The following is a 16,999-nucleotide window of genomic DNA, read 5'->3' as shown; positions in this document are numbered from 1 at the left end:
TTGACTGAAATGTTTTTCTTTACTGTGTTTGAACAGTATACTGCATTTTAGTAGTTTGTTTAAAATAAAAAGAAGTATATCCTAGACTGCAAATAAGAGTTCCTGTTTTCTTCCCCTTAACTTGTTTACTGAAGCAAATGATGTTTACAATATGGTGTGGAACACAGTAAAGGACACTAGTGCCGAAGGATATTTTCTTTCTATTCTCCAGCATCTTTTGCTCATACGAAATGATTATTTTATACGGTAAGTTAAAATTGTGGTAAATATCAGCTCTTTAGCTCTTGTGTTTCATTGTGCTTCAATAAAATCTAGTGACACATTATTTTGAGTTAGTCTATCAGTTTTGCATTTTGGGTTGCTATTAGAGAAATAATTGATATTGTACAAATGGCATTATTACTGCATAATAAGATGGCATAAAGAAGAGACTGAGATCTGAATGAGAAGAAACTAAACATGCTTATTTTCTTTTTGGTAAGAACACAGTTGTGCTTTAATCCACAACTTGAGGCCTTGTCCATATTGGGATCCCATATTGGGATCATTAAAACAAAATGTAAAAATAGTAGTCTTCTCGATCATGGAAATCATGCTGGAATCTTCCTAGAAATATGGCTTTAAGTACTAACGCTAGGTGGATAAAGGTTCAATATTAGATCTACAGATAGTGATGTATGTTCTTAAATTAAGATTACTTGTGTTCTTGAACTGGGAGTACTAGGTGTACAATTCAGACATGCGCAAACAATGTCTTTTAAAAATTTGGCCCCGACTAAAGATACGATGGGGAGCTGCTAAGTTGCCCTATATTTAGGCTTCCAAATACTCCTTTAATTAAAAATTCTTCTTCAAGTGTTTGCTCATGTCTGTTCCATTCTAGGTGTGTGCCTGCCACATGCACAGTTATTGGAGACTTTACCGTAGCGATATCTGTAGGGTCGGCTGCAGTGCCCTCTGGAGTGCCGCGCTTATGTGTCGGTATATTAGGCGCCGCTGGGCGCCCTCTCAGTTCCTTCTTACTGCCTGTGGTGGTTGGTCAAACCACACCTCTCCCTTGCCTCGCAAGTGGTCAGTGGTTCTTTCCCTTTTGACTTTGTGTTATAGCTGTAAATAGTTTTAAGCCCTATACTGACTGGAATAGGCCTGTGTCTGTCAATGACCCACATGGCAGCTGTCTGAACTGCCTGGCCGGGGGGAATCTCGCAGCAAAGACAAGTGTTGCATCTGTAAGAACTTTCGTCCCAGCACAAAAGGAATGTGACATTCATCTGAGAGCCCTCCTCATGGAGGTTGCTCTTCGCCCAGCCTCAGAGCTGTCTTGGCTGGACTCAACCCCCAGCACTTCGGGCTCGGTGCATAGCGCATCCCTGGCACTGGGCTCTATCTAGCACTAATCCCCTTCACTGGTACCCAAGAAGTCTAAAAAGTGGGACTTGACACTGAGCAAAATTGACCAAGGGTCATTGGGTAAAGGACCCTGTTTGGGCTGCCTGCCCATGCCAGAGCTGCAGGAGGGCACGTCCCTGAGGGAACCTTCTACTCCACTAAGGGATCCGCCACCGACTCCAGGAAGCAGTAGGGGATGCATATTGATGGTGGAATCAATGCCTGCCCAGAGAGCAAAGGACTTTCCCAATACAGCTGCCACTGTGTGTGGCTTGGACCCGGCAAAGGCTCCATAGGCGGGCAAGCCAGCCATGAAAGCTTCCCAGAAGGTGAGTGAACACCGCCAGTCTCTGGAGCCAAGGCAGAGCTCTTTGTTGCTGTGCCCCTGGTCTCTGCATCAACGTAGGTCACCACCGGTTCGCAGCCACAGATTGCTGGCACCATGTTCCTGGTCTCTGCCATCTTGTTGAGACTTGCCCAGAGGGAAGTGCCAGTCACCGTATGGTTGGCACCATTCATCCTCATGCCGACTATCACCGTCATCTAGACGCTCCCCAGCATGGCACCGGTCTGCCTACTAAAGGCACTGTTCACCCACAGTGAAGGTTAGCCGCCAGACTTGGGCGTCGACATGTCCACTATGGTCAATGGAGGAGGATTCCTCTGGCAGAGAGAGGGAGTTCAGCTCCTCGCCAAGACAGCACCTATGAGATTGGGCTACTGAGGCTGTGTCCATCTCAGAGATGTCCTCCTGGCAGCAGGCCCATTGGCCTGCGCAATGGTTACTGGAATGCCTGGGGCGTGCCAGTTATGCCAATGCCCTCATCACACCAATCGTCGGTCACCATGTCAGACAATCATCAAGCAGCACCAGTGGCACTGGGCTTGGCGCACGAGGCACAAGCAGATGCTGAGGTGGCGTGGTAGGTACCCACACCGAGACCCTCTTCCCCCAATGGGGGATGATGCCCTGAGCCCTTCGCCAGTGGTTCAGTCATCCTCGTCCTCTCCAGATGAGACTGTGGCTGAACCCTCTTGCACTAGCCCACCAGATGACTTTAAGGAGCACCAAGCCCTGCTCTGAAGGATGGCCACTAACTTAGGCCTACAGGTGGAAGAGATGGCGGAGCAATCAGACCACTTGTTTAATGTGCTCTCCACATCCACTTCTGCATGTGTTGCCCTCTCAGTGCATGAGGGGGTCCTAAAGATGGCCAAAGCTCTCTGGCAAACCCCGTTCTCAATCCTACCCACTTCCAAGAGGGCTGAGAAGAAGGGGTTCGAATACTTATATGCTTATCCACCCCTGGGGTCAAACGAGGGCATTCTAGTTCCAGCCCCCAAAATAAGGAGGCCAAGACCTTTTTGGCAGGAAAAGTTATTGCATGGCCAGTCTCCAATTCAGTCGTGAACCACCAGGCTCTGTTGGGGAGGTAGAACTTTAACCTGTGAGACTCCCTCCATAAGTTTAAGGACTCCATGCTCCAGGAGGTGGCCCAATAATTTAGGGCCCTTGTTGAGGAGGGTACAGCAGTGGCTCTGTGTTCCCTCCAGATGGCCTGGGACATGGCTGATTTGGTGGCCAGGATGGTCACCTCAGCGGTCGTCATGAGACGCATTTCCTGGACAGGTAGTCCTTGATACAAGATCTTCCATTTGTTGGAGTGGGACTCTTTGTGGAGGAAACAGACGCAAGGCCGCACAGTTTGAAGGACACTTGGGCCACCCTCTACTCAGTGGATTGCATAATCCTCAGTTGGCGAGGAAGCAATTCCGGCCACCTCCGCTGCCAAGGCCTTGGCAGCCTCAGCAGGAGTCTACGTGCAGAAGTAATACTAGTTTTAGTCACTGCCATCCTTCCTGTTTTCATTTACCTGGGCAGCCTGGCCCGGCGAAACACCACGGGGGCCAGAAGTGTGCATTTTGACCGTGCGCCCTAGTCAATTCCTTGGATCCACCCCATCTTTCCCTCAACCGTCTCCATTACTATCTTTCAGCCTGGTCGCAGGCTACCTTGAAGTAGACAACCTCCTACAACGGGGGGTGGTGGAGGGGGTCTCTCAGAAACGGAGGGGGAAAGGTTTCTACTCTCACTGTTTCCAGATCTCGAAAGCAAAAGAGGGCTTAAGACCCATTCTGGACCTATGGCGACTCAACAAGTACCTCCAAGAAGTTGAAGTTGCGCATGGTTTTACTGGCCTCCATCATTCCCTCCCTGGATCTGGGAGACTGGTACGCCGCTCTCGACTTGAAAGATGCTTATTTTTGTGTATCAATCTTCCAAGGACACAGACGGTTGCTCTGTTTTATGTTGGGCCAGCGCCATTTACAATTTATGGTGCTTCCCTTTCGCCTCTCCTCGGCTCTGTGGGTATTTACAAAATACATGGTCCCAGTAGCCATTTACTTGAGGTGTCATGGGATCCAGGTCTATGTCAATCTCAATGATTGGCTCATCAAAGGTTGTGGGATCAAGTGCAGAACAGATTTGATCTGGTGTGTTCCACCTGTCACAACCTGGGCCTGTTATGAAATGAAAATAAATTAACCCTCATATCAGTGCAAGGAAAAGAGTTGAATGGAGCAGTCCTCGACTCCTCATGAGCCAGAGCTTTCCTTTGGGAGGCCTATTTCCAAGCCATGTCAGAAGTGATCTCCCGTGTAAGGGGCCACCTGCTCACCACTGCCCATACTTGCCTAAAGTTGCTAGGCCACATGGCTATCTGTACTTACGTGGTCCGTCATGCCTGGCTCCACCTCCGGCTGCTACAGGAATGGTTGGTTTCAGTCTACATCCCCAACAGACACAATCTAGATTGGGTAGTCAGGGTGCTGTATCACATCCTGTCGTCCCTGGAGTGGTGGTTGAACTCTGGGTTGGTATTGCAGGGAGTTGCCTTTGCGGCCCTAGCCCCTGTCGCTAACTCTGGTTTCCAACACCTCGGACCTGGGTTGGGGATTCCGCCTGGGTGAGCTCAGTACACGAGGCCGCTCGTCAGGGATTGACCGCTCCCTCTACATAAATGTCAGGCAGCTCAACACGGGTCACTTGGCCTGTCAGTCTTTTTGGTTCCACTTACAAGGCAAAGTGGTTCAAGTCCTGATGGACAACACCGCCACGATGTTTTATATCAACAAGCAAGGCAGAGCCAGATCATCTGTTCTCTTCCAGGAAGCCCTCCTCTCTGGGATTTTTGTGTGCAGCATGCCATTCATCTCGTGGAAGCGCATCTTCCCAGAACCAGGAATGTATTAGCAGATCTCCTCAGCAGAGCCTTCTCATCTCGACACAAATGTTCACTCCACTCCGAGGTGGTCAGTGGGATCTTCTGAAAGTGGGACTCTCCCCATATGGACTTGTTCGCAACTCGTCAGAACAGGAAATGTCAACTGTTCTACTCATTTCGGGGAATTGACAGGGGCTCCTTGTCGGACAGCTTCTTACTCCTGTGGTTGGAAGCTCTGATGTACGCTTTCTCATCAGTGCCATTGCTTCACAGAGTGCTCATGAAGATCAAGCAGGATAAGGCCAAGGTGATTTTGATAGCCCCGGCTTGGCCTTACCAACACTGGTCCGACATGCTCATGGACCTGTTGGTGACGACCCCGATGCAGCTGCCCCCTGGCTGGATTTCTTGTCCCAGAATCATGACAGGCTCCTGCACCCGTATTTAGCAGCGCTGCCCCTAACAGTTTTTGGTTGCTGCATAGTTAACTGCAAAAGAGCAGGAGTGCTTGGCCCACATTCAGCTGGTCCTACTGGGTAGCAGAAAATCCTCCACTAGAACAATCTACCTGGCCAAATGGCAACGATTCATGTGCTGGATCTCGGCCCAAGGAGTTAGCCTTGAGCAGGCCTCGCTGCAGTCGATACTGGACTACCTTATGCATCTCAAGCTCTAGGGCTTGTCCCTTCCATCAATTAAGGTCCTCGACCCCTATCTACATCCCTTACCACACCCCCGAACTCGTCTGCCCTCTATCCAACTCTTCACCTCCCCTTACTGCGCTGCCTGGAGCACCGGCTCAGGCCGTGGCTCTGCAACTGCGCTACCTGTCTGCCCAGAGCATTGCATTGGTGATGTGGTGTGCTGAGGCTGCGGGGGAGGGGGCACAGCAGGGGAGGATCCGGGGGCTAGCCTTCTGGGCCATGAGCTCAAGGGCCGGGCAGGAGGGTCCCGCTGGCCAGATATGGCCTGCGGGCCGTAGTCTGCCCACTTCTGTCTTAGAGACTAACAAGTTTACTTGGGCGTAATTTTTGTGGGCTAGAACCCACTTCATCAGCTGCGTGAAGTGGAAAATATAGGAGCAGGTAAAAAAACATGAAAGGGTGGGGGTTGCCTTACCAAGTGTGAGGTCAGTCTAACGAGATAAATCAATTAATAGCAGGATATCAAGGGATGGAAAAATAACTTTTGAAGTGGTAATGAGAGCGGCCTGTTACAGACAGTTGACAAGAAGGTGTGAGTAACAGTAGGGAGAAATTAGTATTGGGGAAATTAGGTTTAGGTTTTGTAATGACCCAACTACTCCCAGTCTTTATTCAGGCCTAATCTGATGGTATCCAGTTTGCAAATTAATTCCAGTTCTGCAGCTTCATGTTGGAGTCTGGTTTTGAAGTTTTTTTGTTGAAGAATTGCCACTTTTAGGTCTGTTATCGGGTGACCAGAGAAATTTGAGTGTTCTCCTACTGGTTTTTGAATGTTATGATTCCTAATGTCAGATTTATGTCCATTTATTCTTTTGCCTAGAGATTGTCCGGTTTGGCCAATGTGCCAGCAATGCCCCTGTGCCATGTACATGATGGCGCATATCACATTGGTAGATGTGCAGGTGAATGAGCCCTGATGGTCTGGCTGATGTGATTAGGTCTTATGATGATGTCCCTTGAATAGATATGTGGACAGAGTTGGCACCGTGGTTTGTTGCACGGTTTGGTTCCTGGGTTGGTGTTTTTGTTGTGTGGGGTGCAGTTGCTGGTGAGTATCTGCTCCTGTAATTTCCACTTCATGCATCTGATGAAGTGGGTTCTAGCCCACGAAAGCGTACGCCCAAATAAATTTTAGTCTCTAAGGTGCCACAAGGACTCCTCATTGTTTTTTCTCATAAAGAATCTCATCTATTGCATATTGCGCATCAGTGTTGTTTATATCTTGCCAGTGGCTAACTGGATGTGCCCTAGGTTCCGCACCTTAAAGCCCCACCCAGCAAATTTGTTCCCCCAACTCGCATACATCATGGGTGATAAAACTACAGACAGGCTTAACTATGAAACAGATTTATTTAACAAGACTTTAAACAGTAACTGATAGGACCCCCAAATAAAACAGTACATAAAGGGTATTCAGGTACAGGTTGGCTTAACAAATTGACATGGTCCAGGTCCCAAACCCACAAGACAAGGGAGTTTACCACAGGTAAGGTACAGACATACTGCACCATGTTCAGAGGAATGAACCCACGACAATGGATTTCATGGACTAGGTACAACAGGATTCTCGAACACAGGTAAGACAGGAATCAATCAGGAACAGGTAACTGGAACAGGAGTTTGGATCTTTTACTGTGATCTTCTGTAGATCCATCGAAGTCTTGGCTAGGACATGCACTGTGCTGCCACCAGGAAGGAAGGATAGTCCCTTCTCTCAAATGCAGCAGTTTTTTATGTTCTCTTGTTACTAGGGAGATCACATACCATATTACCCTTGCTCTTTTCCCGCCTCAGAGGGAAAAAGACCTCAATCGTCTCAAGAAGCAGGGCACCAACATGGTGGACAAACCACAACTATTTAGAAACAAGATGGCAAAGTGCAAAAACAAAATGGAACTTGTAGATTTTCTCCTAAGTGTTTGACATTACTTAGACCACTTCTCTCACAAAGATCTCTCCACGTTCTACAAAGCTCAAGGAACTTTGCTAGTGTTTTTGAGAAACATTCCCAACTTCTGATGGATGCAGGCCAACAACATGGTCATCTGTATGTATGTTTTACCAGACATTAAGCTATCTCTGAAGCTTCTAGAGATGTTGGTAGATTTGGAGATGGTTCTACAATCCCTTTTCTGATGGACTCTGAGCCCTGACTACCTTCTGAATTACTTAGCAGTCACCTAACATGTAATCACTTGAACAGGGGGATGGGTGTTTATTTACCTGTTTTGCAGCTGTTGCTCTTTGAGATATATTGCACATGTCCATTTCATGACCAACTCTCCTTCCCCTCTGCTTCGGAATTTAGTTCATTGTAGTTCATGTGGGGTTGGGATGGCTCTGCCCTTTATACCCTCAGCTGGAAATACAAGCAGGCTCAGGGTGCATGGACTACACTTTTGGGTACCACTATAGGAAAAAACTTTGGCTTCAGTACATCCCTAACATGGAATGGATATGTGCAGCACATCTAAAAGAACAACAGCTACAGAATAGGTGAGTAACCACTTTATTGCAGTGTTTCTAGCCTGCCCTCACTTTAAGAACACTAGATATGACTAGAGAATACCCCATCCTGATATTTAAGAACAAAACTTTAATTTGATAGGAAATTTTGAAATGTACAACAGCTTTAAATGTACAACAGCTTCTTTGTTACATGGGGTCGTCCGCTTCGCCATAATAAGGTGAGAGGTAGGTTATTGAGATCCATGCCATTGCCACAAAGAGAAGATGTCTTCTTGGCTGCTGGTCATACTCTACCAAGAGGAAGACTCTTTTCTGCACAAGTTCCACTGCTGGCCAACATTTACATCCCTCAGCTCTGTGATTCATCGTAGGCGAGTAGAGGGAAAGGAGGACCAGGCAGTGGAAGAGCGCATGCAGGAGAAGAGACAAAAGCTGCCGAGTACATGTGAGGAAGAAAGGGGCTAGTAGGCTGGAATATATATGCAGGAGGGCTAGGTGATAGAAGGGTTAGGGGGAAAGAAGTACAGAACTTACGGGTGGGGGAGAGAAAACGAAGAGCGAAACAAGGGTGGGCCTTTTTAAAGGGGAAAAAATCAGTTGCATTTGAAGTTAAAACTGCTTACATAAAAAGATGTGAGGAACGTATCCGGTTGCGGTAGGTGTCAGAGATATTGCGTTATCTTAAATGGAATCATATTTGTGTGGGATTTGATCCGTGCTGCATTAAAAAGTTTGAGACCCACTGGTTTAGCTGTATTTGTCCTTGAATGGTGAAATGCTGTGAACTTGTTGGAATTTAAAACTCTAGTTCTATGAAGCTAAGTCATACTAAATGCTTTGGCCTAATGTATTCATTTTGAAATACCGTTGATTTATGACACTAATATAAGTATGCACTGACAAGTAAAAACATTGTAAAATGTTTTCCTTCTCTTTCCTTCTTTAGACCCCAGTATTTCAAATTAATTGAAGAATGTGTGTCCCAGATAGTATTACATCGAAGTGGAACAGACCCAGATTTCACCTATCGTAAAAAGTTAGATGTAAATTTCAGTCATTTAATAGGTGAGAGCAGTTTCTAGAAATGATTATTTTGTGGAAATGTGTTTGTGTGTTTTTAAAAAGCAAAGAGTTTAAATGTTGTATAACATTAAGAACCTTATAACTTTGTTTTTAGATGTTTGTGTAGATAAAGCAAAAATAGAAGAATTTGAAGAGAGAGCTTCAGAACTTTCCAGGAAAGTAAGTAATTTTGAAGTTATCTAATCAGAAAGAGGGTTTACTTGATTACTATATAAATTTTGTTACTGCAAATGTGACAGTCACAACATATTTTTATTTTTCAGTAACCAAGTTTATTAATTAGTGAAAAAATGTGTTGTATGTGTGTCACATGTAGTAGAAGACAGGGATCTAGTGCCAAGTTAATTACTGCATTCTGACCCTATTTACAAATACTTGGTAGATTTTTATTTTAAATTGTAAACAGCAACCGTAGCTTTACATAGTGAGAAACTGAAGTCTTTTATATATGACTGGAGTTGTATGTTATAAACTTTTTACCCAGTAGAATAGACTGAGAGATTGAGAATAAAAATTGACACATTTTATAGTCTAAACAGAATACATTCTAACTCTCAGATTTAAGTCAGACTTCATTTACACTACATTCTTGAATAGTGTATCCCCATAAACAACTTTAAGTTTTGATAGATGGTATTCCCAAACTGATCTTTGAAGACATTTTTTACCTTGTAGAAAAGTCCTTTTAAACAAATACTTGTATAATCTAACTAAAGTATTAGTTTGATAACATCAAAACTCTTACTGTAATCTGCTTGGTTAATGCATCACATTTCATCCATTAAAACACACATGATACTGTGGTGAACTGATTGATATATTTGGATGAAATTTGCAAAGTGCTCCCTCCACTAGTAATTGCTATGGTTTTTCACTTGAGGATTAAAATATTCAAGTAAGAGTTAACTGGTAAGAAAGCTATTCGTTTCGTGTTGAAAGATTAAGGAAATATTACAATTTTCTGAAGCAACATAGCAGTGTTGTTAATATCCACTATGCTCTCATGTTGTTTTTTTCTCATACAGTTTGAAAAAGAATTTATAGTCTATCAGGAGACCCAGTCCCTACTGCAGAAAAAAGAAGAAAAAATCAATGCGCTAGAAGCAGAATTACAGGCTTTTAAATCCCAGGTAAAGGACAATATTAAATAACATTTTTCTATACCATAATGTCACTAGTGAAACAAGCATACTTCATTTAATACTTTTCAGACCTTAATACAATGTGTGAGGTTTTTAAAGAAGAAAAATGAACCCATTTTCAGAACATAGTTTACTATCAGTTTCTTTTGTTGGTGTGCCACAAATCTTTATTAAAAAGAATTGTAGTATAACATTAATTAGCTGCATGAACTCCCAGTTGATCCCTGTTTTGTGCCTAGGCTTATGATAATTAAACCAGTTGCTTATATTTCATTTGGGTTTTACTTTTCTTGTCACATATTTCCTGAATAATTAACCACAAAGGGTAAGAAATCTACTAGTAGATTTGGCATTCATCACTGATCTTTATCCCACCACAGGAAATTATTCCTCATGCAATTTATTTTGCTGAACCTTCAGCAATGGGTATCCTGCAGTGAAAGATAACCTCTAGCTGAATGAGAACACTTTCTAATAATTTTTCAATTTCCAAAAGTAAACAGATTTTAAAAGATAAGAAAAGAGAGTAAATCCAGATTTTAAAGGAGCTAACTTGCATATAACTGCTGCACATTATACATTTAGATATTAAGAACATATGACCAAAAGATTTCCCAATGTTTTATAGCGAGGAGTAAAAGGAATAGAATCTAAACGTTGACTAGAAGCACAGCTCCTTGGGTAAGAAGTACATGTAGGAAGTCGAAGAAATATATTTCTTCCAGTACTTGCTCATGTACGTTCCATGCTAGGTGTGTGCACGCTGCATGCACTGTTGCTGGAGAATTTTCCATTAGTGGTACCTGTAGGGCCACCTGTAGCACCTTCTGGAGCTGTGCACATATTCGCTGGTATAAGGGGTGCCGCCAGGCCCGCACCCTCTCGGTTCCTTCTTATTGCCTGTGATGGTTGCTGAAATGATTCTTCTTGCTGCGGCAGGGCCCCTTTCTCAGTATTTTGGAATTTTCTCTGTTCATTCTTAGTATATACTTAATATATATAGTTCTTAGTTAGAGTTGGCATATATAATAGCGTAAATAGTTGTTCCTGGTGTCGAGGGACTTTTTGCCCGAGGGACTGGGCATGCTCCCGTTCCCAGGCTTCAAGCCGTGTGTCTCTTGTGACAAGCTGATGCCAGTGAGTGACTTGCACCCTACATGTCTAAAGTGCCTGGGGGAATCTAATGTTAAAGGTAAGTGCCACATCTGCGGGGACTTCAGACCACGCACTAGAATAGACAGACATTCAGCTGAAGGCCATTCTCATGGAGGCAGCCATCAGACCAGTCTCGGAACTGAGCCGTTCTGAATTGGTGCTGAGCACTTCGACATTTGTGTGGAGTGCTTCCCCAGCACCATGCTCTTCCTGGCACTGTTCCTTATTTCTGTTGCTAAGGAAGAAGCATAAGAATCAGTACACTGTGACAGGGTGCTCTCCAGTGCAGAAAAGGGACAAGTAGAAGAATGGCAACTCAGTTAGACCCATGCTGGGCCACTCATCCTCCCCTGAGCCATTGATGGTGCCGCCGATTCCATCTAGAGTGCCGAGTCTAGTTCGAGACCCACTGCTGACTCCTGGAAGCAGCTGTGGTGCCAGGCGTTGGCCGCCTCCTTCAACATTGGAGGTGTTCCAAGCAGCAAAGGACCTGCTGGCCCTCCCAATTCTGCCAACCCCACAAATACCCCCAGCAACCAAGATAGCCAGTGACAGGAGAGAGCAGGAAGTGCTGAGCTCCTTCCCGGTACTGATCACCTCTACACTGTTTAGAAGCAAGCCTTCCATGATCCTAGCACAGCAGTCACTGATCTGTGCCTGTCCTTGGACCCCCCAGCACCACATGGTGGCAGAAGTGGGTACTGCTCCATCATGGTTGTCAAGGGAAGAATCCTCTTCAGATTTCCAAAAGTAAATTCCAAGGGAATCTCCACCTCACCAAAACCTTACCAGTACCCAGCCTACACTCCACCGGACTTCGGTACCGGCCGTCACCTGGCCACTGGCTAATGCAATGGCTATATTGGAACCCTTGGGAATTTCTCCCAGTACCTCCCCTGCTTCCCACCACACATACTCGGTGGCTTCAGATAGACGTACCGGACCCTGATTCTGATACTGACCCTGGTGCCACTTTCCAGGATGTGGTCTCAAAAGACATGGTGGAGGCAGAGGAAAAGGAGGGTACTGTCCCTCCACTAAAAGCCACCTCTTCATTATCCCCAGGTGAGGTGGTGGCAGGACCCAGTAACTGGCTCCCTCAGGATGATTTCAGGGCCAACCAGGATTTCCTTAAGAGAGTCACAGCAAACCTAGGTCTGGAGATTGAGGAGCTTAAGGAGTCTGCACACAGTCTGATCAACATCATGGTGGCAGCTGTGCCCTCTAGAGTGGCTTTGCCCATTAACGAAGTAGTGATGTGGCAGTGAAAATCCTGTGGAAACCCTGTCTTCTCTCCCCTCCCCCCCCAAAGAGGGCAGAGAAGAAATACTATGAACCGGCAAGCAGATTCAAGTACCTTTATTCGCACCCCTTCCTGGGGTTCCTGGTAGCGTTGGTAGCAAATGAGCAGGACAGGAAGGGGCAGTCGAAGTGCTATCCCCAAGAAAAAGATGCTAAAAGACTTCTAGACCTTTTTGGGCCGAAAGTTTCGTCAATGGGCAGTCTCCAGTTAGTATCTCCAACCAGCAGGCTTTGCTGGGGAGGTACAATTTTAATCTAGGGGACTCGTCCAAATTTAAGGATTCCCTCCCATTGGAGTTGAGGTAGGAGTTCATGGCCATCCCGGAGAAGGCAAAAGTGTGGTCAGAACATCCCTCCAAGTGGCTCTGGATTCAGAGGACTCAGCAGCCAGGACTATGGTATCGTCAGTCACTGTGAGGTGCAGTTGGTGGCTCCAGTCCAGAGGCCTCCCTCCTGAAGTTCAACAGTTTGTCCAGGATCTTCCCTTTAGAAGGCTCCTCCCTGTTTTTGGAGTCGATGGACTCGAAACTTTATGGCTTCAAGACTCGAAGGCCAACATGCAGTACTTAAGACTTCGCATGCCACCACCGTCCAGAAAGCATTTTAGACCCAACCAGCCTTCCAGATTTGCAGCATCTACCAAACAGGCGCACTACAAAAGAAAGGGAAAAGGTTACAAGTGTTGCAAATCCCTCCCGTCCACATCAGCCTCACAGTGAGGCTCTCTCAGATGTCCTGGCGGTTCCAACCAGGCCTTTTGAAGGTGTGCCCTTGGGCATTTATCAGTCTCAGCTTTGGATCGGGCCCCTCTTTTGTCGTTGGACTGTCTGTCACCCTTCATCCCAGTGTGGTTACATATAACATTGGACCATTGGGTCCCTTTAGTTTGTATTAACCCACCTCCTTTTCTTTCATCCTCCTTCCTCTTCAGGGACCTTTCTCAGGAGCAACTCCTCGCTCAGGAGGTGCAATCCTTCCTAAGTGTGGAGATCATAGAGGGAGAAGGGATTTTACTCCTGGTATTGCCTAATCCTGGAGGCCAAAGGGGGCCTATAGCCTATTTTGGACCTGCATCGCCTCAACAGATATGTCAAGAAACTGAGCTTCCTCTTGGTCTCCCTGGCCTCTGTCATTCCCTCCCTGAACCCAGGAGATAGGTACACCATCCTCAACTTAGAGTGCTTATTTTCATATCTCTATCTTCCATGGCCAAAGAAGACTTCTCAGGTTTTTATTGTGGGTCAGTGCCACTATCAGCGCTCTTCCCTTCAGCCTATTGGCAGCCCCACAGCTCTTCACAAAGTGTATAGTAGTAGTAGCAGCAGCAGCCTTCCGGAGTCGCTGAGGTGTGCAAGTCTACCCTGACAAATGGCTGATCAAAGTTCAGTCACAGGCTCAGGTATGGCACAGCATCAGTATAGTCCGGGTCACCTTCCAAGTGCTGGGCCTGCTGATAAATGAGCAAAAGTCAGCTTTGATCCTAGTTTAGAGAATAGAGTTCTTTGGGACAGTGCTCAACTCAACCAAGCCAGAGCCTTCTTGCCAGAGACCTGATTCCAGACTGTTGGACCTGATATCGAAGGTCACGATCCACCCAGGAACAACTGTTTGGGTCTGCCTCAAACTATTGGGACATGGCAATGTGTACTTATGTGGTACAGTATGCAAGGCTTTGTGTCAGACCCCTCTAGATGTGGCTGGCATCAATCTACTCCCCAAGCAAACACCACTTACACTTAGTACTCTGTTCCGCTTCTGGTCCTCGCTTCCCTGATATGGTGGAAAGACCCAGGTTCGGTAATGGAAGGGGTATCCTTTGCTGCCCCTCAACCATCAGTCGCCTTGGTCTTGGATGCGTCAGACCTAGGGTAAACAGCTCACCTCAGGACCCAGGGCCTGTGGTCCCAAGAAGACCTCTCCCTACTTATAAACATCAGGGAACTCAGGACAGTACACTTGCCGAGTGTTTCTTCTCCAGATCTCGAGCAAAGTGGTGCAGGTCTTGACAGACAACACTGCATCCATGTTTTATATCAACAAGCAGGGAAGGGCTTGATCTCTGGCCTCGTGCCAGGAAGCCTGCAGCTGTGGGACTTCTGCGTGAATCACTCCATTCACCTCAAGGCGACGCACCTCCTGGGAGCCCGAAACATACTAGCAGATCACCTCAACAGAGCCTTTTCCTCTCACCATGAGAAGTCTTTTCACCCGGAAGTCAGAGGTGGGGCTTCCCCATGCAGACCTGTTTGCCACCAGGCAGAACAGGAAATACCATTAGCTCTGTTCACGGTGTGGGTACAGCATGGGCTCCCTCTCTGATACCTTCCAGCTCTCATGAGCAGACCATCTACTGTATGCCTTTCCTTTGATCCCCTTGGTTCACAATGTTCACTTAAAAATCAAATGGGACAAGGCAAGGGTTATCCTGATAGCACTGATGTGGCCATGCCAGCACTGGTTCGGCATGCTTCTGGACCTCTCAGTGGCAGCGCAATTTGTGCTCCCACTCTGCCCAGACTTGATCTCTCAAGACCACAGCAAGTTGCTTCAGCTGAACCTTGCCTTCCTGCGCCTGACTGGATGGATGCTGTGTGTCTGACCCCCAGGAACAGGCCTCCTTGGATCAGGTTTGACTGCTTTCTAAATAGAAAGCCTTCCACCAGGGCTACCTACTTGGGCAAGTGTTATATGTTCCTCTTGTTGAGCCTTTGAATGGAATCTCTCCATTCCAATCTTCTCTACAGTCTATCTTGGACTATCTGCTTCACCTAAAGCAGCAAGGTCTGGTGCTCTCATCTATTTAGATTCATTTATCAGCCATTTCAGCCTTCCACCTTCCAGTGAACAGCAGAATGGTGTTCTTATGTGAAATGATGGTCCGGTTTCCTCAAGCGGGGCTGGAAAAACTCTATGCTCAGGTTCACGAGATGATCCCTCCATGAGACTTAAAAATGGCCCTGTCAAGGCTCCTGGGGCCCCGTTTCAAGCTGTTAGCTGTGTGCTCCCAACTGCTTCTCTCCTGGAATGTTGCCTTCCTGGTAGCTATCACTTTAGCCAGAAGGGTCTCTGCGGTCAAAGCCCTTTTGTTGAAACCTCCTTACACAGTGTTCTTCAAGACAAGCTTCAACTGTGCCCCATCGCACCTTTTTACCCAAGGTGGTGTCACAATTCCACAGCAACCAAGTCATTTTTTAACCTGTCTTCTTCCTAAAGCCTCATAAGTCTGCTGAGGAACACCTGCTTCATACGTTGGATGTTAGGCACGCCCTCTCCTTTTATATTGAAGAATAAGCCCATCCACAAATCCACGCAACTCTTTCTTTATACCAATAGCGGAACGGATGAGAGGGCTACGTGTCATCCTAAAGAATCTCGTTCTGGCTAATCCGCCTGTATTCAGGCTTGCTATGAGCAGGTGAATGTGCCGCCTTTGGCCATCGTGACTGCTCATTCCACAAGAGCTCGGGCTTCAGCAGTAGCATTTCTTGAGCAGGTACCAATCCAGAACATCTGCACAACTGCAACCTGGTTGTCAGTTTGTACCTTTACGCAATCCTATTAGGTCATCGCTCAACAAGCCCAAGATGATGCCAGTTTAAGGAGAGAGCAGTGTTACAGTCAGCACATTTGTGAACTCTGATCCCACCTCCTGGAGCACTGCTTGTGAGTCACCTAACATGGAATGGCCATGAGCAACCACTTGAAGGAAAAATGGTTACTAACCTTTCGTAACTGTTCTTCGAGAGGTAGTGTTTGTACCCATTCCAAGACCCAATCTACTAACCCTCTGTTGGCGTTACTGCCAAGAAAGAACTGAGAGAGCTGGTGGCACCCATTATGCTGGTGCTTATGTGCACGACTCTAGAGGGCACTAGAGCCGGCCCTATGGATACCACTAAGGGAAAAATCTCTGCCAACAGCGCACCTGGTGTGCTTACACTTCGCATGAAATGGACATGAGCAACACGTCTTTAAGAGCAACAGTTACGAAAGGTTACTAACCATTTTTTCTTGACCATGTTTTGTTGGTTTACATCTTGAGCTTGTATAGACACACTTCATAATTTTAGTTTTGTTGACAAGTAAATTAGTTTATCTGTATGTTTTGTGCAATTAGCCATTGATATTCCATAAACACTATTAAGGAATTAAGTACTTATTTTAAAGGTACACATCTCTTCACCATCCCCCCCCCAAAAAAAAAAACCCCATGAAATCAACTGCCTTTTCAAAAAATATTTAACTACTTTCTTATAGTGGTAGACGGGCTAAGAAATGACCAAATTTTATATAAATTTCTTGGCAAAACTGACCCAAAAAAACCCCACCCCTCATTTTTTGATGGTGACATGAGGTGCTGTTTAGCTTCTGAGCTGTACTCTATTTTTTTAATTCATTGAATTAAACATAGCACTTCAGTATGCTTTTAGCTGTACTCATGGTGTACACACTACAAACACACCCACATCAGTTACGTATAAATCTGTTTTCCAACTTTTATATATTTAAAAAAAATTAACTGTTTTGA

The 16,999-nt window shown here is 45.9% G+C and overlaps 1 protein-coding gene across 1 annotated transcript in view; it reads left to right on the top strand.

Annotated features, from left to right (window-relative positions):
- The window catches only part of DIAPH3 (diaphanous related formin 3), a 504,213-nt gene that overhangs the window by 117,272 nt on the left and 369,942 nt on the right, over nt 1–16,999 (top strand). Inside the window, exons 12-15 of the mRNA XM_073325081.1 lie at nt 130–246; nt 8,736–8,854; nt 8,967–9,031; nt 9,898–10,002. Of these exons, the coding sequence (XP_073181182.1) occupies nt 130–246; nt 8,736–8,854; nt 8,967–9,031; nt 9,898–10,002 (406 nt within the window). The remainder of the gene's footprint in view (nt 1–129; nt 247–8,735; nt 8,855–8,966; nt 9,032–9,897; nt 10,003–16,999) is intronic.

The sequence above is a fragment of the Lepidochelys kempii genome, chromosome 1, assembly GCF_965140265.1.
Source record: "Lepidochelys kempii isolate rLepKem1 chromosome 1, rLepKem1.hap2, whole genome shotgun sequence".
Lineage (NCBI taxonomy): Eukaryota > Metazoa > Chordata > Testudines > Cheloniidae > Lepidochelys > Lepidochelys kempii.
This window is presented reverse-complemented; position numbering and strand designations above follow the sequence as displayed.